The sequence below is a fragment of the Vicugna pacos genome, chromosome 4 (assembly GCF_048564905.1).
Source record: "Vicugna pacos chromosome 4, VicPac4, whole genome shotgun sequence".
NCBI classification, from domain to species: domain Eukaryota; kingdom Metazoa; phylum Chordata; class Mammalia; order Artiodactyla; family Camelidae; genus Vicugna; species Vicugna pacos.
Genome location: NC_132990.1, coordinates 43,607,599 through 43,623,481, shown reverse-complemented (window position 1 = coordinate 43,623,481; position 15,883 = coordinate 43,607,599). Strand labels below are relative to the sequence as shown.

The 15,883-nt window shown below is 35.9% G+C and overlaps 1 protein-coding gene across 5 annotated transcripts in view; it reads right to left on the bottom strand.

Moving 5' to 3' along the window:
• Positions 1–6,691: 6,691 nt before the first annotated feature.
• The window catches only part of CEP78 (centrosomal protein 78), a 31,489-nt gene continuing 22,297 nt past the window's right edge, over positions 6,692–15,883 (bottom strand). For 2 of the 5 annotated variants that reach the window (XM_072959638.1, XM_072959639.1), the window contains exons 12-16: positions 13,568–13,645; positions 12,188–12,354; positions 11,323–11,494; positions 10,945–10,992; positions 9,794–10,400 (exon numbers count right to left, since the gene is read on the bottom strand). In XM_072959638.1, coding sequence (XP_072815739.1) covers positions 9,855–10,400; positions 10,945–10,992; positions 11,323–11,494; positions 12,188–12,354; positions 13,568–13,645 — 1,011 coding nt within the window. In that variant the 3' untranslated portion in view covers positions 9,794–9,854. Of the gene's footprint in view, positions 7,359–9,793; positions 10,401–10,944; positions 10,993–11,322; positions 11,495–12,187; positions 12,355–13,567; positions 13,646–15,883 lie in introns of those variants that run through there. The other 3 variants (XM_072959641.1, XM_072959640.1, XM_015239064.3) reach the window with 3 other exon arrangements.

Here is a 15,883-nt window from a genome sequence, read left to right as displayed (position 1 = left end):
CAATTACCTTTCACTTTGCATAAAATAGAATTTTTATTGTGGGTTGTGGCTTTGAAAAAAAAAGTTTGAACACACTACTATGTGGAAACACCTCAGGAGTCCAAAGCTCAGAGAGGAGTTTACACAGTAAAGCTCCTTTTCCACAAAGATACTAGGACAGACACATTCTGAATAAATAAATGGACCCAGGACATACAGTATAACAGATTATATACTTGCATTTTCCAGGTTTTCTGTGGAAAAAGAAAATTTCTTGTCATCCATAAAAACTTATTAAAAAAAATCAAAAAACCTAGAAGTAAATGGAGTATATTACTCAAAGCCTCCATTCATTCCTCCTCTCCTAATCCTAGTGCCTCGGGCAAAGGAAACCATCAACAGCTTGATATGCGTTATTGCAGACTATTTTCTAGGTGCGTGGACACACTTATATGCTATATATATGTAAACAGGTTTTTAACCATAAAAATGTAGACAGGAGTGTGTGATAAGTGTTATTGTGCAACTTGTTTTTCATATCAGTATGTCTTAGAAACATCTTCATGTCCACACTTTTGACTGTTGCAGAGTATTGCATGGTAGGAATTGGTTATGTACTAAGTCAACAATTTCCTCATTTATGCACAATTACCTTGTTTCTAATTTTTTATTATTTCAAAAACGCTTCAATACACAGTCTTATAGCTGATTCCTAGGACACTTGGATGACTATTTCTTCAGGCTGGATGCCTATAGTCAGAACGTTAAATCGAAGGCTGGACATGTTTTAAATACTGATGAACACCGCCAAATTGTCCACCTGAAAAACTATATGGACTTAGACTTTCTCCAACAACAACAACAGAGTGCTGATTTACCCACATTATCTCCAGCACTAGCTATTACCAATCTTTTAATGTTTGCCATTTCAAAGGATAGGAAAATGGCATTTCATCTTAATTTTTGATTGCTTATGAAGTGGAAAGCTTATACATGTTTGTTTATATTTCTTCTTTATAAAAATATTTTTATATCCTTTGTCCATTTTTTGTTTGGTTTGTAGGTGCTTTAATGTTAAGGATCGCTAACTTTTTGCTATATTTTACATTTTCTCCTAATCTTTTGTCTCTTACTTATGATATTTAATTTGTGTGCATAAGTTTTTTAAATGTATTTAACTCTATCAGTTTTTTTTTCTTTCATGGCTATTGGGCTTTCATCTTGCTTAAGACCTTCCTCACCCCACATTTAATAAAGATTTTTTTTCACAATATTTCCTTCTAGTTCTTTTTATATTTCCATATTTAATTCATCTGGATTTTATTTCCTGTCCATGGTATGAAAGAAGAAAATATTTTCCAAGCCATCAATAATGTCAATATTTACTGAATAGTTCAACTCTACTACTTATTTGTAATGCCATTTTCAAATATTAATTCCCATATATTTATACACTGCTCCGTTTCGGGATTCTCTCTTCTGGGCCTTTAACCTATTTGATTATTCCTGTGCCCATGGTACACTATTTCATTTACCCTGGCTCCATGGATTGCTTGGATAGCAAAATTGTTCTGTGCATTGTCTTCCAGATGAACTTTACAATTAGATCGTTATAGCCATTTAAAAACCTTGCTATGGTTTTATGAAATTGCTTTGAATTTATGTTAATTTGATAGAACTGACACTGATTATGTTGGGCCTTCTTATACAGAAATGTGGCATGCCCCTCCATTTGGGGGGTTTGCTTTTGCACCCTTCAGTAGAGATTTTTAAAGTTCATATAGGCCTTACAATTCTCTATCAACCTTATTTCTAGATGAATGCAGTCTTTTCCCCTATACATTTCCTATTTGGTTATAGCTGGTGTGTACAAAAGCTTCTGATATTGGTATGTTGGTGTTGTGCCCTCCCTCCTTAATAAGCTTTCTCATTAGTTTCAGTAGCATGCCAGTAGATAATTACGAGTTACTTTTCTGTCCAAAAAACCTTATTTATAATGATAGTTGTCTCATTTTCCATCCTGTATACTTTTTAGTACTTCTTTTGTCTTCTGAGTTAGAAAGAATACTTCAATGTTTTCACCAAATCTTTTTATTTTGCTGTAGATTTGATAGATCCATTTACTCAAGCTACAAGAAGCTAGCAAAGTTTCCTTCTATTTCTAGATTGTTGACCACCAAAGGATGTTGTTTGTTTATCAAATGCTTTGTTAGCATTGAAGATATGTTGTTCCTTAATCCTTTAATTTAGTGAGCTACAGTGATTTTGCACTTTTGTTGAGATTGGTCTACACTTTTCCTTGTTTTATTTGTGCAGTTTTGGTAGCAGGATTATGCTAACCACATGGAATGAATTAGGAAGCTTTACATCTTTTTTTTCCTATCCTCCAGAATAGTTTATGAATAAATGTGTTCCTTGAAGATTTGTCTAATAGTGTTTACCTTTTAAAAAGAAATTTCATACTACTCTTTCAATTTCTTCTAAGATGTCTGGTCTATTTACATTTCCTATCTCTTGTCAATATTTAGAATCTATGTATTTTAAAAAACTTATCATATTTCATTTAGTCTTTCAGAATTATTGGAATGAAGTTATACAACCATTATTCAGGAATCAGTTATAAACAGTACTCACTTGTAACTAAAAAGTCTCTGTTTGTAGGTATCTTTCTAAAAACTATTTCTAATGCTAGTCATTTATTTTTGTTAATTACTTCTTGCTATTTTTCTTTATCATATTTTTCAAAGGTTTGCCTTTTATTGGTTATTTTAAAAAACTTTTAGCTTTATTGATCAAAATTTGTTTGCCTTCTGTTTTGTTTATTTCTGCTGTTAAGTTTTACAATTCCTCACTATTACTTTCTTTTGGTTTATCTTTTTTCTAGCTTCTAAAGTTAAATGTTTATTTCCTTTATTTTCAGTTTTCTTACTTCCTTCCTGAAAAATAAAATCTACAAAATTTCCTCTAACACCTCATTTGGCAGAATCTTGTAGGCTCTGAGAAGTAGTTTTTATTAATTCTAAATAGCCTGTAATTTGTTTTGAATTCCCCTATTAGTGAGTTATTTACAGGATAATTAAAAAGTTTCCAAGTGGTGGACAGGCCTTTTGTTATTGGTTGTTTTATGCAAGGAGAACAAGATCTGCATTCTGTATGCTTTTTAACCATTATATGAATCATTTTTTAAAAAGCTTATAAATTTTCCTAAAGAATGTTTGGAATTCATGATGGATACAAATGTTTATATGAGACGATGTCTTCCCTCTCCTGACCTCTTGATGGGAGGGAGATGGACCTGAATTTTTTTGTTTTAAAATTATTAATTATACGGTAAAAATGATGTGGGTTTTTTTGTGGGGGGAAGGGTACAGGTCCATTAATTTTAACTTATGTGTGGATTCATGTTACCACCATCACAACCAGAATACAGAACAGTTCATCACTGAAAAAAACTCCCTTGCACAGCCTCTTTGTAATCAAATCCTCCCACATCAACACCTAGCAACCACTGATTCATTCGTGATCATTATAGCTTTGCCTTTTCAAGATTATACAAATGGAATCATAAAGTACATAATATTTTTTGTTTGTTTTTTGTTTTGTTTTGTTTTGATTGAAGAATAGTCAGTTTACAATGTTGTGTCAATTTCTGGTGTACAGCATAATAGTTCTGTCATACATTTAACTTTCAATATATTTTTCTAACAACATGTAGTGGCAAACATTATATCCTTGCCTTGAAAAAGACAAGATCCTAAACATCTGTTCACTTTCTATATCCTACCCTACCTCCATTCATGGTAAAGCCATGAAATTTAGTTACATACACATAATATTTACTTGTATTTTTTCTACTTACATTTTTTCTAATTACAAGCATTCCTGGTGATTATTAAAATCTTTCATGGATTCATTGTTCAGTTTGCTTAGTAATTCCTAGAGCAAGATTTCTTCTAGTCATACCGATATCACATTGTATAATTCAACAAATATTTGTGCACTTACTGTATGCCAATTACTGTGTTCTGAGAGTCTCACTTCTCTTTCATAACTTCTATCTCTCATCCCTTTGCAGTGTATATTAAGGGATTGAGCCTTCCATTTCATGAATTCAAGCTTCAGCTCAATCTATTCTGCTATATAGTCCATTTTCTGAGTGTTTTATTTTCACAATCATATCTTTAATTTCCAGAAACTAAATATTTCTTTTTCCTACCATCCTATTCTTGATGGCTGCAATATCTTCATGAATCTCTGAGGATCTTAACTGTATTGATTTTTAAATTTCTTGTTTCTTTTAGTAACTACTTTCTTGAGCAGGTTAATTTGTTTTACTTTGGTGTCTCCTTTAAGTTAGTGGTTTTCTTCAACTTTGATGATTCTTGGCATTTTTATAGACAAGGGCCTAAGAACTAAAGTTGAAGTGCTTTTCCTCAGCCAAATGAAAATTCTAGTTCACTTTCAGTGAACACAAATTCTGATTACAGGCACCTCTGGTGATTATACAGGGAGTGGCAGGCCACACCATAGCCAGGGAGTGTGGCAGCTTACTTTCAGTTCCTACCTGTAGTCATTCTGGACAATCCCCCTATTCTCCAATCTCAGTGTTCCTTGTATCAGAACTCCCACTTCAGAGAGCTACTTTCCTAGCTGAGCTTGGTGTCAAACTCCATAATTAGGTACTTCAAAGAGTTAAGTGAAATGGCTTAGCTGTTCCACTCTTTAATTGATTTTTCTTTAACCTGCTTTTTATCTCTAGAAACTCTGCATTTTTAATGTTCTGGTTTTCAAACTCTGCTATTCATTTACTTTTATTTTGATATTTCTCCAGTCATTTCAGTAGCATTCTGGAAGAGCAGAAGAATGCGTTCAGTCATCCATGTTAAACTGTAAGTTCTAGCATGTAGTTTATTATCAGGAGCTTCTAAAAAATTAATCATGTCCTTTCTTGCTGATCTTCTAAAAATCAAGTGCTACCATTTTGAGGTTATGGATTATTCTGTAAATATCCATTTGAAATTAGACTGATTCCTGGACATGGTGCTGGATAGGCACACAATAGTAATTTTTGACCAAAAGTAATTGTGGTGGATTTAGGGCAGGATAACAAGCTCTTTGCAACAGTATCACATCTGACGCTGTTAAAACCCCCAAACTCCTATTTGCATGGATTGCATATGCTCTGGTAAACACTTAGCAAAGGTACACAGTAATTTCTCAGTAAAGGTACAAACTTGTAACCTCTAACCCAAATGAAAATACTTAATTTTAATTAAGTGATACTGCTTTAGGTTTAGTATTGAAAGTTTAACAAAGTACTAAAATTGTACATATTCAAGCAGAAAAGAATCCGTAATTATAATTTTTAATGGAATCATTTCAAATGATTAATAAAACATGTAAAATGTGAAAGAATTTTAAAACTATACTTACGTATGTCTATATATGTATCTTTAAAAATCTGTGGTCAAATAACCCTCCCAGACTTCAGACACTACAGACCTACAGTAATCAAAACAGTGTAGTATTAGCATAAAAACAGACATATGGACCAATGGAACAGAAGAGAGAGCCCAGAAATAAACCCACAGACCTATGGTCAGTTAATCTTCAAGAAAGGAGGCAAGAATATACAACGGAGAAAAGACAGTCTCTTCAGCAAGTGGTGTTGCGAAAACTGGATAGCAGCATGTAAATCAATGAAGTTAGAACACTCTCTCACACCATACACAAAAATAAACTCAAAATGGATCAAAGATGTAATATAAGACAAGACATGATAAATCTCCTAGAAGAAAACATACGCAAAACATTCTCTGACATAAATCTTAGCAATGTTCTCCTAGGGCAGCTTACCAAGGCAACAGAAATAAGAGAAAAAAATAAACAAATGGGACCTAATTAAACTTACAAGCTTTTGTACAGCAAAAGAAACCATAAGCAAAACAAAACAACAACCTACAGAATGGGAGAAAATATTTGCAAATGATATAACTGACAAAGGCTTAATTTCCAGAATATATAAACAGCTCATACAACTTAATAACAAAAAACAAACAACCCAATCCAAAAATGGGCAGAAGACCTAAACAAGCAATTCTCCAATGAAGACACACAAATGGCCAATAGGCATATGAAAAAATGCTCATTATCACTAATTATCAAAGAAATGCAAATCAAAATTACAATGAAGTATCACCTCACACCAGTCAGAATGGCCATTATTCAAAAGTCCACAACTGATAAATGCTAGAAAGGGTGTGGAGAAAAGGGAACTCTCCTACAATGCTGGTGGGAATGTAGTTTGGTGCAGCCATTATGAAAACTGTATGGAGATTCCTTGGAAAACTAAAAATAGACTTACCATATGATCCAGCAATCCCACTTCTGGGTATGTATCAGGAGGGAACACTAATTCAAAAAGATACATGCACCCCAATGTTCATAGCAGCACTCTATAAAATAGTCAAGACATGGAAGCAACCTAAATGTCCATAGACAGATGACTGCATAAAGAAGCTGTGGTATATTTATACAATGGAATACTACTCAACCATAAAAAAGAATAAAATAATGCCATTTACAGCAACATGGATGGACCTAGTGATCATCATTCTAACTGAAGTAAGCCAGAAAGAGAAAGAAAAATATCATATGATGTCACTCATATGTGGAACCTAAAAAAAAAAGGACACTATGAACTCCCCTACAAAACAGAAATAGACTTGCAGACATAGTAAACAATCTTGAGGTTACCAGGGAAAGGGGGTCAGAAGGGATAAATTTGAGTTTGAACTTTACAAATGTTACTCACTATATATAAAAATAGATTTAAAAAAAAGTTTCTGCTGTATAGCACAGGGAACTATGTTCAATATCTTGTAGTAACCTTTAATGAAAAAAATTAAAAATGAATATATGTATGTATATGCATGACTGGGACATTGTGCTGTACACCAGAAATTGACACATTTTAATTGATGGTACTTTAATTTAAAAAAAAAAAGGAAAAAAAATCTTTGGTCAAAGAAAACTGACGTTATCAGTATAAACTCATTTAACTTCTATCTCTTCTTAGTTATTTCCCTCCATACATACCAATATCCATCCAACTCTAAGAGCACAAATCATTTTATATATTGTGCAAGATTTTTTTCTTATACATATTTCAATTCCCTAAATTACTTATCATTTTGCACTGCCCACCACCTCAAATTTACCAAGGAATCAATCTACAGCCTCATCTGTTTAGATCACTTTCTCCCAGCCTGAAGAGCATCAGTGCACCTCGTGCTCCTCCATCTCAGATCCTGCCGCACAGAGGAGTCTCATTCGTCAGCATCTTCATGATCTCCTTTAGCTGGTTCCTTCCTTTCAACCTATAAAACAGAAGTCCTCTCATTCTAAAAAAATTTTTTTTCCTAATTGTCTTCTCTTTTCTTCCTAACTCCTTCAGAGTAGCCTAATCCCACTGTTTTCACTATCCCCCTGGGGCAGCCCTACCCCCTCTATTTACTGCAATCTGGCTTTCTCATCCACCATGTCACTGAACCAATTTCACTAAAGTCAGCAGGGACCTAACTCCCCAAATCCAATGGACACTTACATTCTCTGCAGCAGGACACCATTACCTACTGCCTCCTTTCTGGATAGCACCTCTCTTCTTCCCAGAATCCTTCCTTTGCTTATTAAACTTTGTCAGTCCCCATAGTTCTCTGTAATGTCATCCATTTTTTGTGATTTTAACTACTTCTTATGTATGCTGATGACATTCACATTTTTATCTTTCCATGTCTTTGTGTGCATGTCCAGTTATCTACCAGTTATCTCCTGAATTCTCCAGGTGTCCGAAAATTCAACATGTCCAAAACTAAACTCCTCTCCTCAATGCAGTTCTTCTCCCATTTCGTACCTCAATGATACCACCACCCAACCTTAGTCACATAAACGGGGGTGCAGCCTCTACCTCCTATTTCTTTACTTATCACTACCAAGCTATGTTTTATATTATTTCCTAAATAAAACTAGAACCTACTTCCTCCCTTCACCTGTACCTTACTTCAGACCCCTGGTCTTCTTGCTATCATCTAATCTAGAAGTTACCAAATTGCTGTTTGGTGGAACCAGTTGTTAGACAGTTCAAATACAAAAGGATTCTATAATCAAATATATTTGAGAAGGGCAGCACACCACATGCCTGCCGTGAAGGTCCACAATGAAAATTAGCCTACAGCAGCCCTGAGAAGTTGTACAGGAAGAAAACCTGCCTAACTTTACTTCAGTGGGGGTCTCCCTTATATTTGCCATGTTAGCCTTTCAGGAGGGACAGGAGAGACGGTGGGGGTGTGTAAGTCCTCCTTGAAAATAAAAAAAAAACACTGCTTCTCAGAACAGTGTGGCATAATTACCTCAAGGCTTCTTCAAAGTCACCTTTCACACTGACTTTAATGATCTAAAATGCAGACCTGAACGTGCCATTTCCATTCTCAGCTGTTTTCTGAGTAAAAAGAATCAGCTCCAGCTCCATGCAACATGGATGTTAGGACCCACTCTGACACCTTGCTGCCTGCTGGAGCATCACGTGCTGAGCACCACACTGCACTCAGTCTAAGCCCCAGTACCTGTGGTTGCCCCAAGCACACCACTTGCACTCGCGGTTCTACACCACTGCATATGCTGTGCTCTCTGCCTTGAGTGTCCCTTCCCTTCACCATCTTACTCACCAGCTTTTAACAAGGCCTTTAAGACCTAGCTTAGGTATTCCCTCTTTAGATGACTTTTCTTGGCCCCCCAGTTTTCCCTCCTCTTCCCTAAACGTGGACTAAATTCCTGAGTATCCCCATCAGAGTGTTACGCACATCTTTAGGGAACCCGCTGGCATGGCTTCCCCCCTCACTCTGCTGCCAACATTACGTCTCGTTCCTTGTTTTACTCCTGAAACACTCAATCCATGATCCATGAAATAAACAGTATTTAGCAGCCCTCTTACTAACAATCAGTGAAGACCTTCCAGAAGAAATCTGACACTCCAGCTTCTCTCTGATCTCAGCTTTCAGTGTGATTGAACTAAGGACTTATCTACGATTGTATTACCAGGGAGGCATAATTAATTAGAGATGTAGGTACATATACTCTTATGTACTCTTAAAAATTCTGCTCTCATGGGAAAGACAGGCATGCTTTCTAACAGTCCCACTCTCTTGCACTTCTTGAGCTCACTAGCTTTTCTCTTGGTGCCTTCCTCTCTCAACAAGGAAACAGGATAACAAAGTAATGAAGAACATAGGTTTTAGTCCAATTCCAGCTCATCACTTATATATAGCTGTTACAATTTTGGGCAACTCACATGTTTTCTCAGATTCCACATCTGTAAAATGGGCACAGTGACAATTCGCTACCTTATAAAGTTGCTATAATCCATGAACACCATTAAGTGCCTTGGTAAACATATGCATTAAAATGCGTCAATGGCTTCTGGCCATACGATTCATAACATTTTGACATTTAACCAAGTGATAAAACTATTCCATTTATTATTCCCATCACTTTCTAGTCCCCTTACCCTGCTTTGTTGTTTATTTTTCCTCCCGCCAGAGTATTAGTTCTGTGAGGGTAAAGGTTTATTTTATTCACTGCTGAAAGCAACAGCACTCAGAAAAGTACTGTACATATTAAGCCCTCAGTAATCACTTGAATGAAAGGTGCAAAGTATCAAAAGGAAAAATACACCAAAACTTGCATTATAATGAAAAGTATACATAGATCTTTCTCTAATGGCTTCTAGTCATGTATTTTAAAATACCACATGCTATAATAAAAACGTAAGTAATTTATTAAAATTTGAAGGCAGAAACATAATTTTAAGAGATTTAGACCTATGTCAGGCGTGATAGAGTACGGATGCTTTCTTGAAATTCAAAATCAGATCCAAGAGTATCACTTTGAGAGTGTTCTGGTAGACTGAATTTACTTTTAGTTGTCTTAGATGAAACAGTCACTATCCTACTCTCTTTCTTAACAGAAATGTGTTTTTTTGAAGACTCACTTTTAATTGGTTCATTAACCAAAGAGCTATTCTGCCCGACTCCTTTGCTCTTCCGCTTTACAGGTGAGTCAGAGCAGGAAAGCAGGTCCTTTCCAGATTGTGTCTTGGCAGAATGTTGTTTGGTCACTTTCTCTGAAGAAGATCTACTATTTCTCGGCAACTCTGCTTCTTTTCTCTGACTTCCAGTTCCAGAAATCCCCTCCACTGAAGGAGAACATGCTCTCGCAATGAAATCATCAAAAGACTCCTGTCGCTGCTCCGTGCCTGGGACTCCCAGGTTGTCTTTGGAAGTTTCTAGGGCCTCCTGAGTAGAGACTGGGGCATGCAAGGAGTTGAGAGGCAAAGGAATTCTAGCGTCACCTGTAATTTTCTGAAACTGGAGGGGAAAAACCAAAGAAAAGACAAATTCAGCGAACAAAGTCAACCATTAAAACGTAGAGTCCAAAACTTTAATGTTACTCTGTGATCTTCTTATTAAGACAGGCAACTGATTATTCAGAAGATCTTAGAGCCAGTGCTTTCTAATTATACCTTGCCACATGATTCTTAACTTATTTAGCTAATCCAAGGCTATGTCCACTACAGTTTCAGACTTTGGTGTTTGGAGTAGTTATTATCCATTTTCTTTCCCACATTAAAAACAATAAAACCCTATTCTGTAAGAAATGTATTCCTTTTCTACCCTCCAGGCACATGTAAGCAGTATCCAGTTTATGACTAAACTGTGTTCTCAAGTTGTCAGTTCCCAAGACCAGTCTGAGACTGGCTGAGGTGGGAGATGGGGGTTCCAAGTACGGTTAGAGGAAAAGCTGACAGGTTTTCCCCCCAACCTCCATAACAGGTGACTCACTATAATATATTGCCTATTAGCTATGCCTGGATTACTTATCTTAAAAAATCATCTGTACCAGTACTTGTACCTTCATTAGTGTTCCTTCATTGTAAGCTGACTGCATACAAATAGAAACCTAGATAAAATATGAATAGAATAGACATTTATACAATTTCAAATTTGGAATATTTTCTCTAATATTTTCTTTCTTTCTTCACTGAGAATAGTTTGCTTTAAATCATAAATTTTCAAGAGAACTTCCAGTTTTCGTATTTACAACAATACAGTATCATGAAATGGGCATAAATTTAATAATCTCAGATTTGGAAAGGATTCCAAAGAGGCTTCTAGCTCCCAAGCATGTGAACTGTTATAGAGATTGATCATTATTATTTTCTCTCTGACTTGGTAGTTCCCTTTTTGCTAATCCCTCTTAGAATCATTAAGTTCTGTTTTGATCACTTACTTGGATATTTTGCATTTGTCCTAGGGCAGTCTGCTTTAATTCTGGTTCTTCTTCCTCATGTGCCTTCTTTTCTTCTTTAGGTGGACTACTGACAGTAGAATTCATCTGGGGACAACCTAGTAAATGAAAATCTGACTGATCTATACCAGCCATTGTGGCAAGCTGCCCAAGTCTGGACAAGAAGAGGAAAAGAGGAAAAGACAAAGGTTAGCGTAATCACATCAGCGCAGCTTAGATCTCAAACACTGCCTCACTAGCAGCTTCCACACCTACCACGCACCTAGCCCACTGCCTCTCATCTACATTCCCACACTTCTTTACCAACTTTCCTCCAGTATCTAAAGATGTGCTTGTTTCTTCCTTCCAAGCCCAGCTCATTCACTTACAAACCACCACTCCATCAATTATCAATCTCCAATTCCCTCTTTCAGCAAAATTTCTCCTTGTTGAGAACCAATGATCTCTATCTTTCCTGCAGTTTAATAATAACTTTTTTTTTGTCTAGGACTAAAATAAGTTTAATTCAAACTAATAAAGAAGCAAAATAAATAAAAGGTAGGAAATTTTCTATGTATTCTGGAATATTTTCAATTAAAATCACCTTGAATTTTGTCTTTATGAAAACTATTCCTACCAATTACTCTATCTACAGGTTACTCTTATAATGGGCTCCCCACTCCAAGTAAATTCTCCTATTTGCATTTCTTTAAAAATTTAATTCCTCATTGAAAAAAATTCAACTGTATTACCTAAAATTACACTAAATTTAGCTAAACATGGCTATGGAAGTGAGGAAACCTGCTCAAATTCCTCAGCAAACTACCATTATACTCATGAAGAATGCCGGGAAGAGAAATGGACTAACCCAGCGTCTTTAAGGAGATCCAAGAAAGCATGGAACTTCCGAAAAGAATTCTCAATGCTGCCCAAAACACCTTCATCATCCAGGATCATGCTTGTCAATGACTGCGCTTGAAGGGCTTCAGACAAAGAGAAATTTATATTTCTTAACTGGGCATTTTCATGTTCCAGCTATAAAAGAAGATTGAAAATATCTGACATGATTTTTTCTCATTGTCATTAAAAGAAAACGAAAGTAGTCTTGTATAAACAAAACTAAAATAAAACACTCAAAATGTAATTTATCTATAATTAATCTAACTCTTCATCAATACAGAGACCATATCACATAATAACTGAAACCCAGAGGCACCCAACAAAGTTTCCTATATAACACTCAGGTGGTATATAAATAAGCCAAAGTTACTGTTTTATTAATGATCTTTCAAAAGGTCACATTTCTAACTGGTTAAATTCATAATGGATCTTCATTCCACATCAGAAAATTACCTGCTCTAAGTTTCCCCTAAATTAGAAATGAAATACAGAATCTGATTTGAACAAAGCATATTACAACTCTGCTGAATGTTGAGGATTAACTTCAGTGAGCAAAGTTTTAATGTGTAAGTTTAAATGTCCTAAATGATATCCAACCCATTATATTAACTGTACAATCAACACTAATCTCCCTGGCTTCTTGAAAATACTCACTTTCCTTGCACTCCTCCCCTCCCTTCATCATCTGTGCATTTAAAACCCCACATTAGCCAAACTCCAGTATTTCTCAGAAAGGCCATCATGTTCATGATGCCTCTTTTGCCTTACGTAAGCAGGTGCTCGGTACTTAGATTGACTAAGTGTCCTCCAAACCAATGTATGCACTTTCAAAAATACCTCCTTAAACTCACCCTGTAATAAATTGTATTTATACATAACTTTTTAGCTGATGCCCTGCTTTCATGCACATTACGTAATGTAATTCTCATAGTATATATTTTTATCTTTCATTGCTTTCTTAGCAGTTTTCCAATGTCTTATACTTATTTAAAAGATTCACTTCTGTAATTCACTGCCAGTAGAGTTTCATCATGTCTTTTATGTTACTGTATATACCACAGAAGCATAAGTGCTTTCTTGAATTGAAGCATCATGAACAGGAAATAAGCTAATGTCGTATGAGGGCACATACACAAAAAAAATCTCAGATTTTTACATTTTTAAAAACATGGTTTCTGGAATATAGATCATATATGATCACCAAATACAAGTAAATGCAAAGGTCCAATGGTACAACTAATTTGCAACATATTACAGTTTTAAACTTTACAAACTATGTGTACATGGCTTAAAATCAAATTAAAATAAAACCAAAAGCTCTCCAAAGTATAAGAAGAAATCTGTTTACCTCACTGACTCGTTTATCAGCCTTAAGCCTTATTACTCGCTCCTCCTTTAACTGCTTTAGGCACTCCTCCAGTTTTTCCTAGTGTCAAGAAACAGAATAAATATTATAACAAAGTCATAGTATGATATCCAAAAGCATTTCTAGCTAAAGATCTCACCAAAGATTTAGGTGCAGAGCGAGAAATGAACTCAGATTTTAGTCCACTACTTGTAATATTATACTATGCTGGTGAAACTCATTATCAAAATAAATCAAATAAGTATATTAAAGATTTATTTAAATCCTACTCTTTCCAAAATAAATTTGTGGCAGCTCACCATAAAAAGCATATAGCATATGCATATAACATAGTAAGTCAGAAATAAAAAATTAAGACCAAGAAAGAAAAATTCTGTATTTATTTGTGGGTCCCTGTATAATAGGAAGCCCTATTAATAAACATGTTTAACACACCTGAATTATGTAACTGCAGATTCAAATACATTTTTTAAAAAGTAAGCACTTTTACAGCAATTTACTATATGCCAAGGACTCTTCTAGGAGTTCCCTAGCCATTAAATAATCCAATCATCCAAACCCTAGGAGGAAAGAATAATTATTAAGTCTGCACTATTTTACAGATGAGAAAACTGAGGCAGAGAGGAGCCGAGTAAGGGGAGCAACACACCCAAGGTCACATCATTAGTTAAGTAGCAGAGCCACGCTGTGAACTCAGGAAGGTGGGTGCCATTTGTGTTCACAGAGGTGTTAATCTTCCCACTCACCAAGGTCAATAAAATAAAATGAATATTGGTAAACTCCCTTATGATTTATAAGAACAAAGACACAGGTCCTTGAAGTGCAGGACACTATGTGTGGCAGGCAGAATTCTAAAAGAGCCCCTAAGATTCCTAATTGCTGAAGTACACAAACCTCCCAATTATTCAATCAAACACTAAACCTCAGTGCTATAGTGAAGGGATTCTGCAGATGCCATTAAGGTTCCCCAAAGCAGCTGATTTTAAGATAGGGAAATTATTCTGGGTGGATATGACCTAATCAGGCAGCCTATTAAAAGGGACTGGGCTCTTCCTGGAGATGTGAAGTACAAAAAGACAAGAGGAAGATTCTCTATTGCTGGCTTTGAAGAAGTCAGGTGTGATGCTGTGGGAAGGAATGCAAAAGGGAGGCCCCTAGGAGCTGAGACTGTTCCCCGACTGAGCGCCAGTAAGGAAATGGGGACTTCTGTCCTGCAACTGCAGAAATAGGATTATGCCAACATGCTGAATAAGCCTGAAAGTATTCCTTCCCAGAGCCTTTAGATGACAACACGGCCAGACTGACATCTTGACTTCAGCTCCATGATACACATGAGCTATGCTGAACATCCAGTACAAACAAGAAAGTCCAATGTCTGGGGCTCAATGTCTTACACTTAAATTTCACATGCTTTAACACTCTAAGGAGGGAACCCACATGTTCCTGTGTGTATCTGAGTAGAGAACCCAGTCATGTTGTGCCTGGACTTCTGACCTATGCAACTGTGAGCTAGTAAACAGATACTGTTTTAAGTCAATAACTTAGTGAAAGAAAATTAATGTGTTACTCAACCCTCAGGCTCGTGAACAAAACAAATGACTGTCATTGTTTTAAGCCTCTGTTTTGGCGTGGTTTCTTATGCAGCAATAAACAAACAGAACACCTATACTTCTTTAAACAGTAAGTATATTTATACACTCTAAATGCTTTGAACAATCACTTAAAGCATTTAAAATTCACTATGCCCACGGTGTGTGTGCGTTGAGGGGAGGAGCTCTATTATATGCCATCACTGGGAGAGGAACTGGTACCACTTTCTAGAGAGTAATTTTAGTACATACCAACAACTTACATCTAGGAATTTACCCTAAGGAAATCAGAGATGTGGGCAAAGATTTATCTACCAACATGATGTCATAAGATTGTTTATAACCAAACCCCAGAAGAAAGCTAAAAGCCTCCAAATTGGGATTGGTTTAAACAAAAACAGCACATCCACATGAAAAAACACTCTGTTGAAGCAGCTAAGAAACAACAAGGATGACAAGAGGTCTCAACCAGCATCAACGAATGGGCTTCTGGAGTTCTACATTCAAGACAGATCTGTCTGTTTTTCTTGAGAGATGGTCAGTGAGCTTAGTCAGATTCTGTGATGTAGAAGAGCATTCAGTGACATGACAAGCATTTCTGATACCTTCTTAAGACAAGAGTAGATTAGGTGTGTGTACACACAGAGGGGGCTTTTATTTCCTTTAGTAAGTTGTTCACTGTTTTCGGAAATTTGCTCAATGAACATAT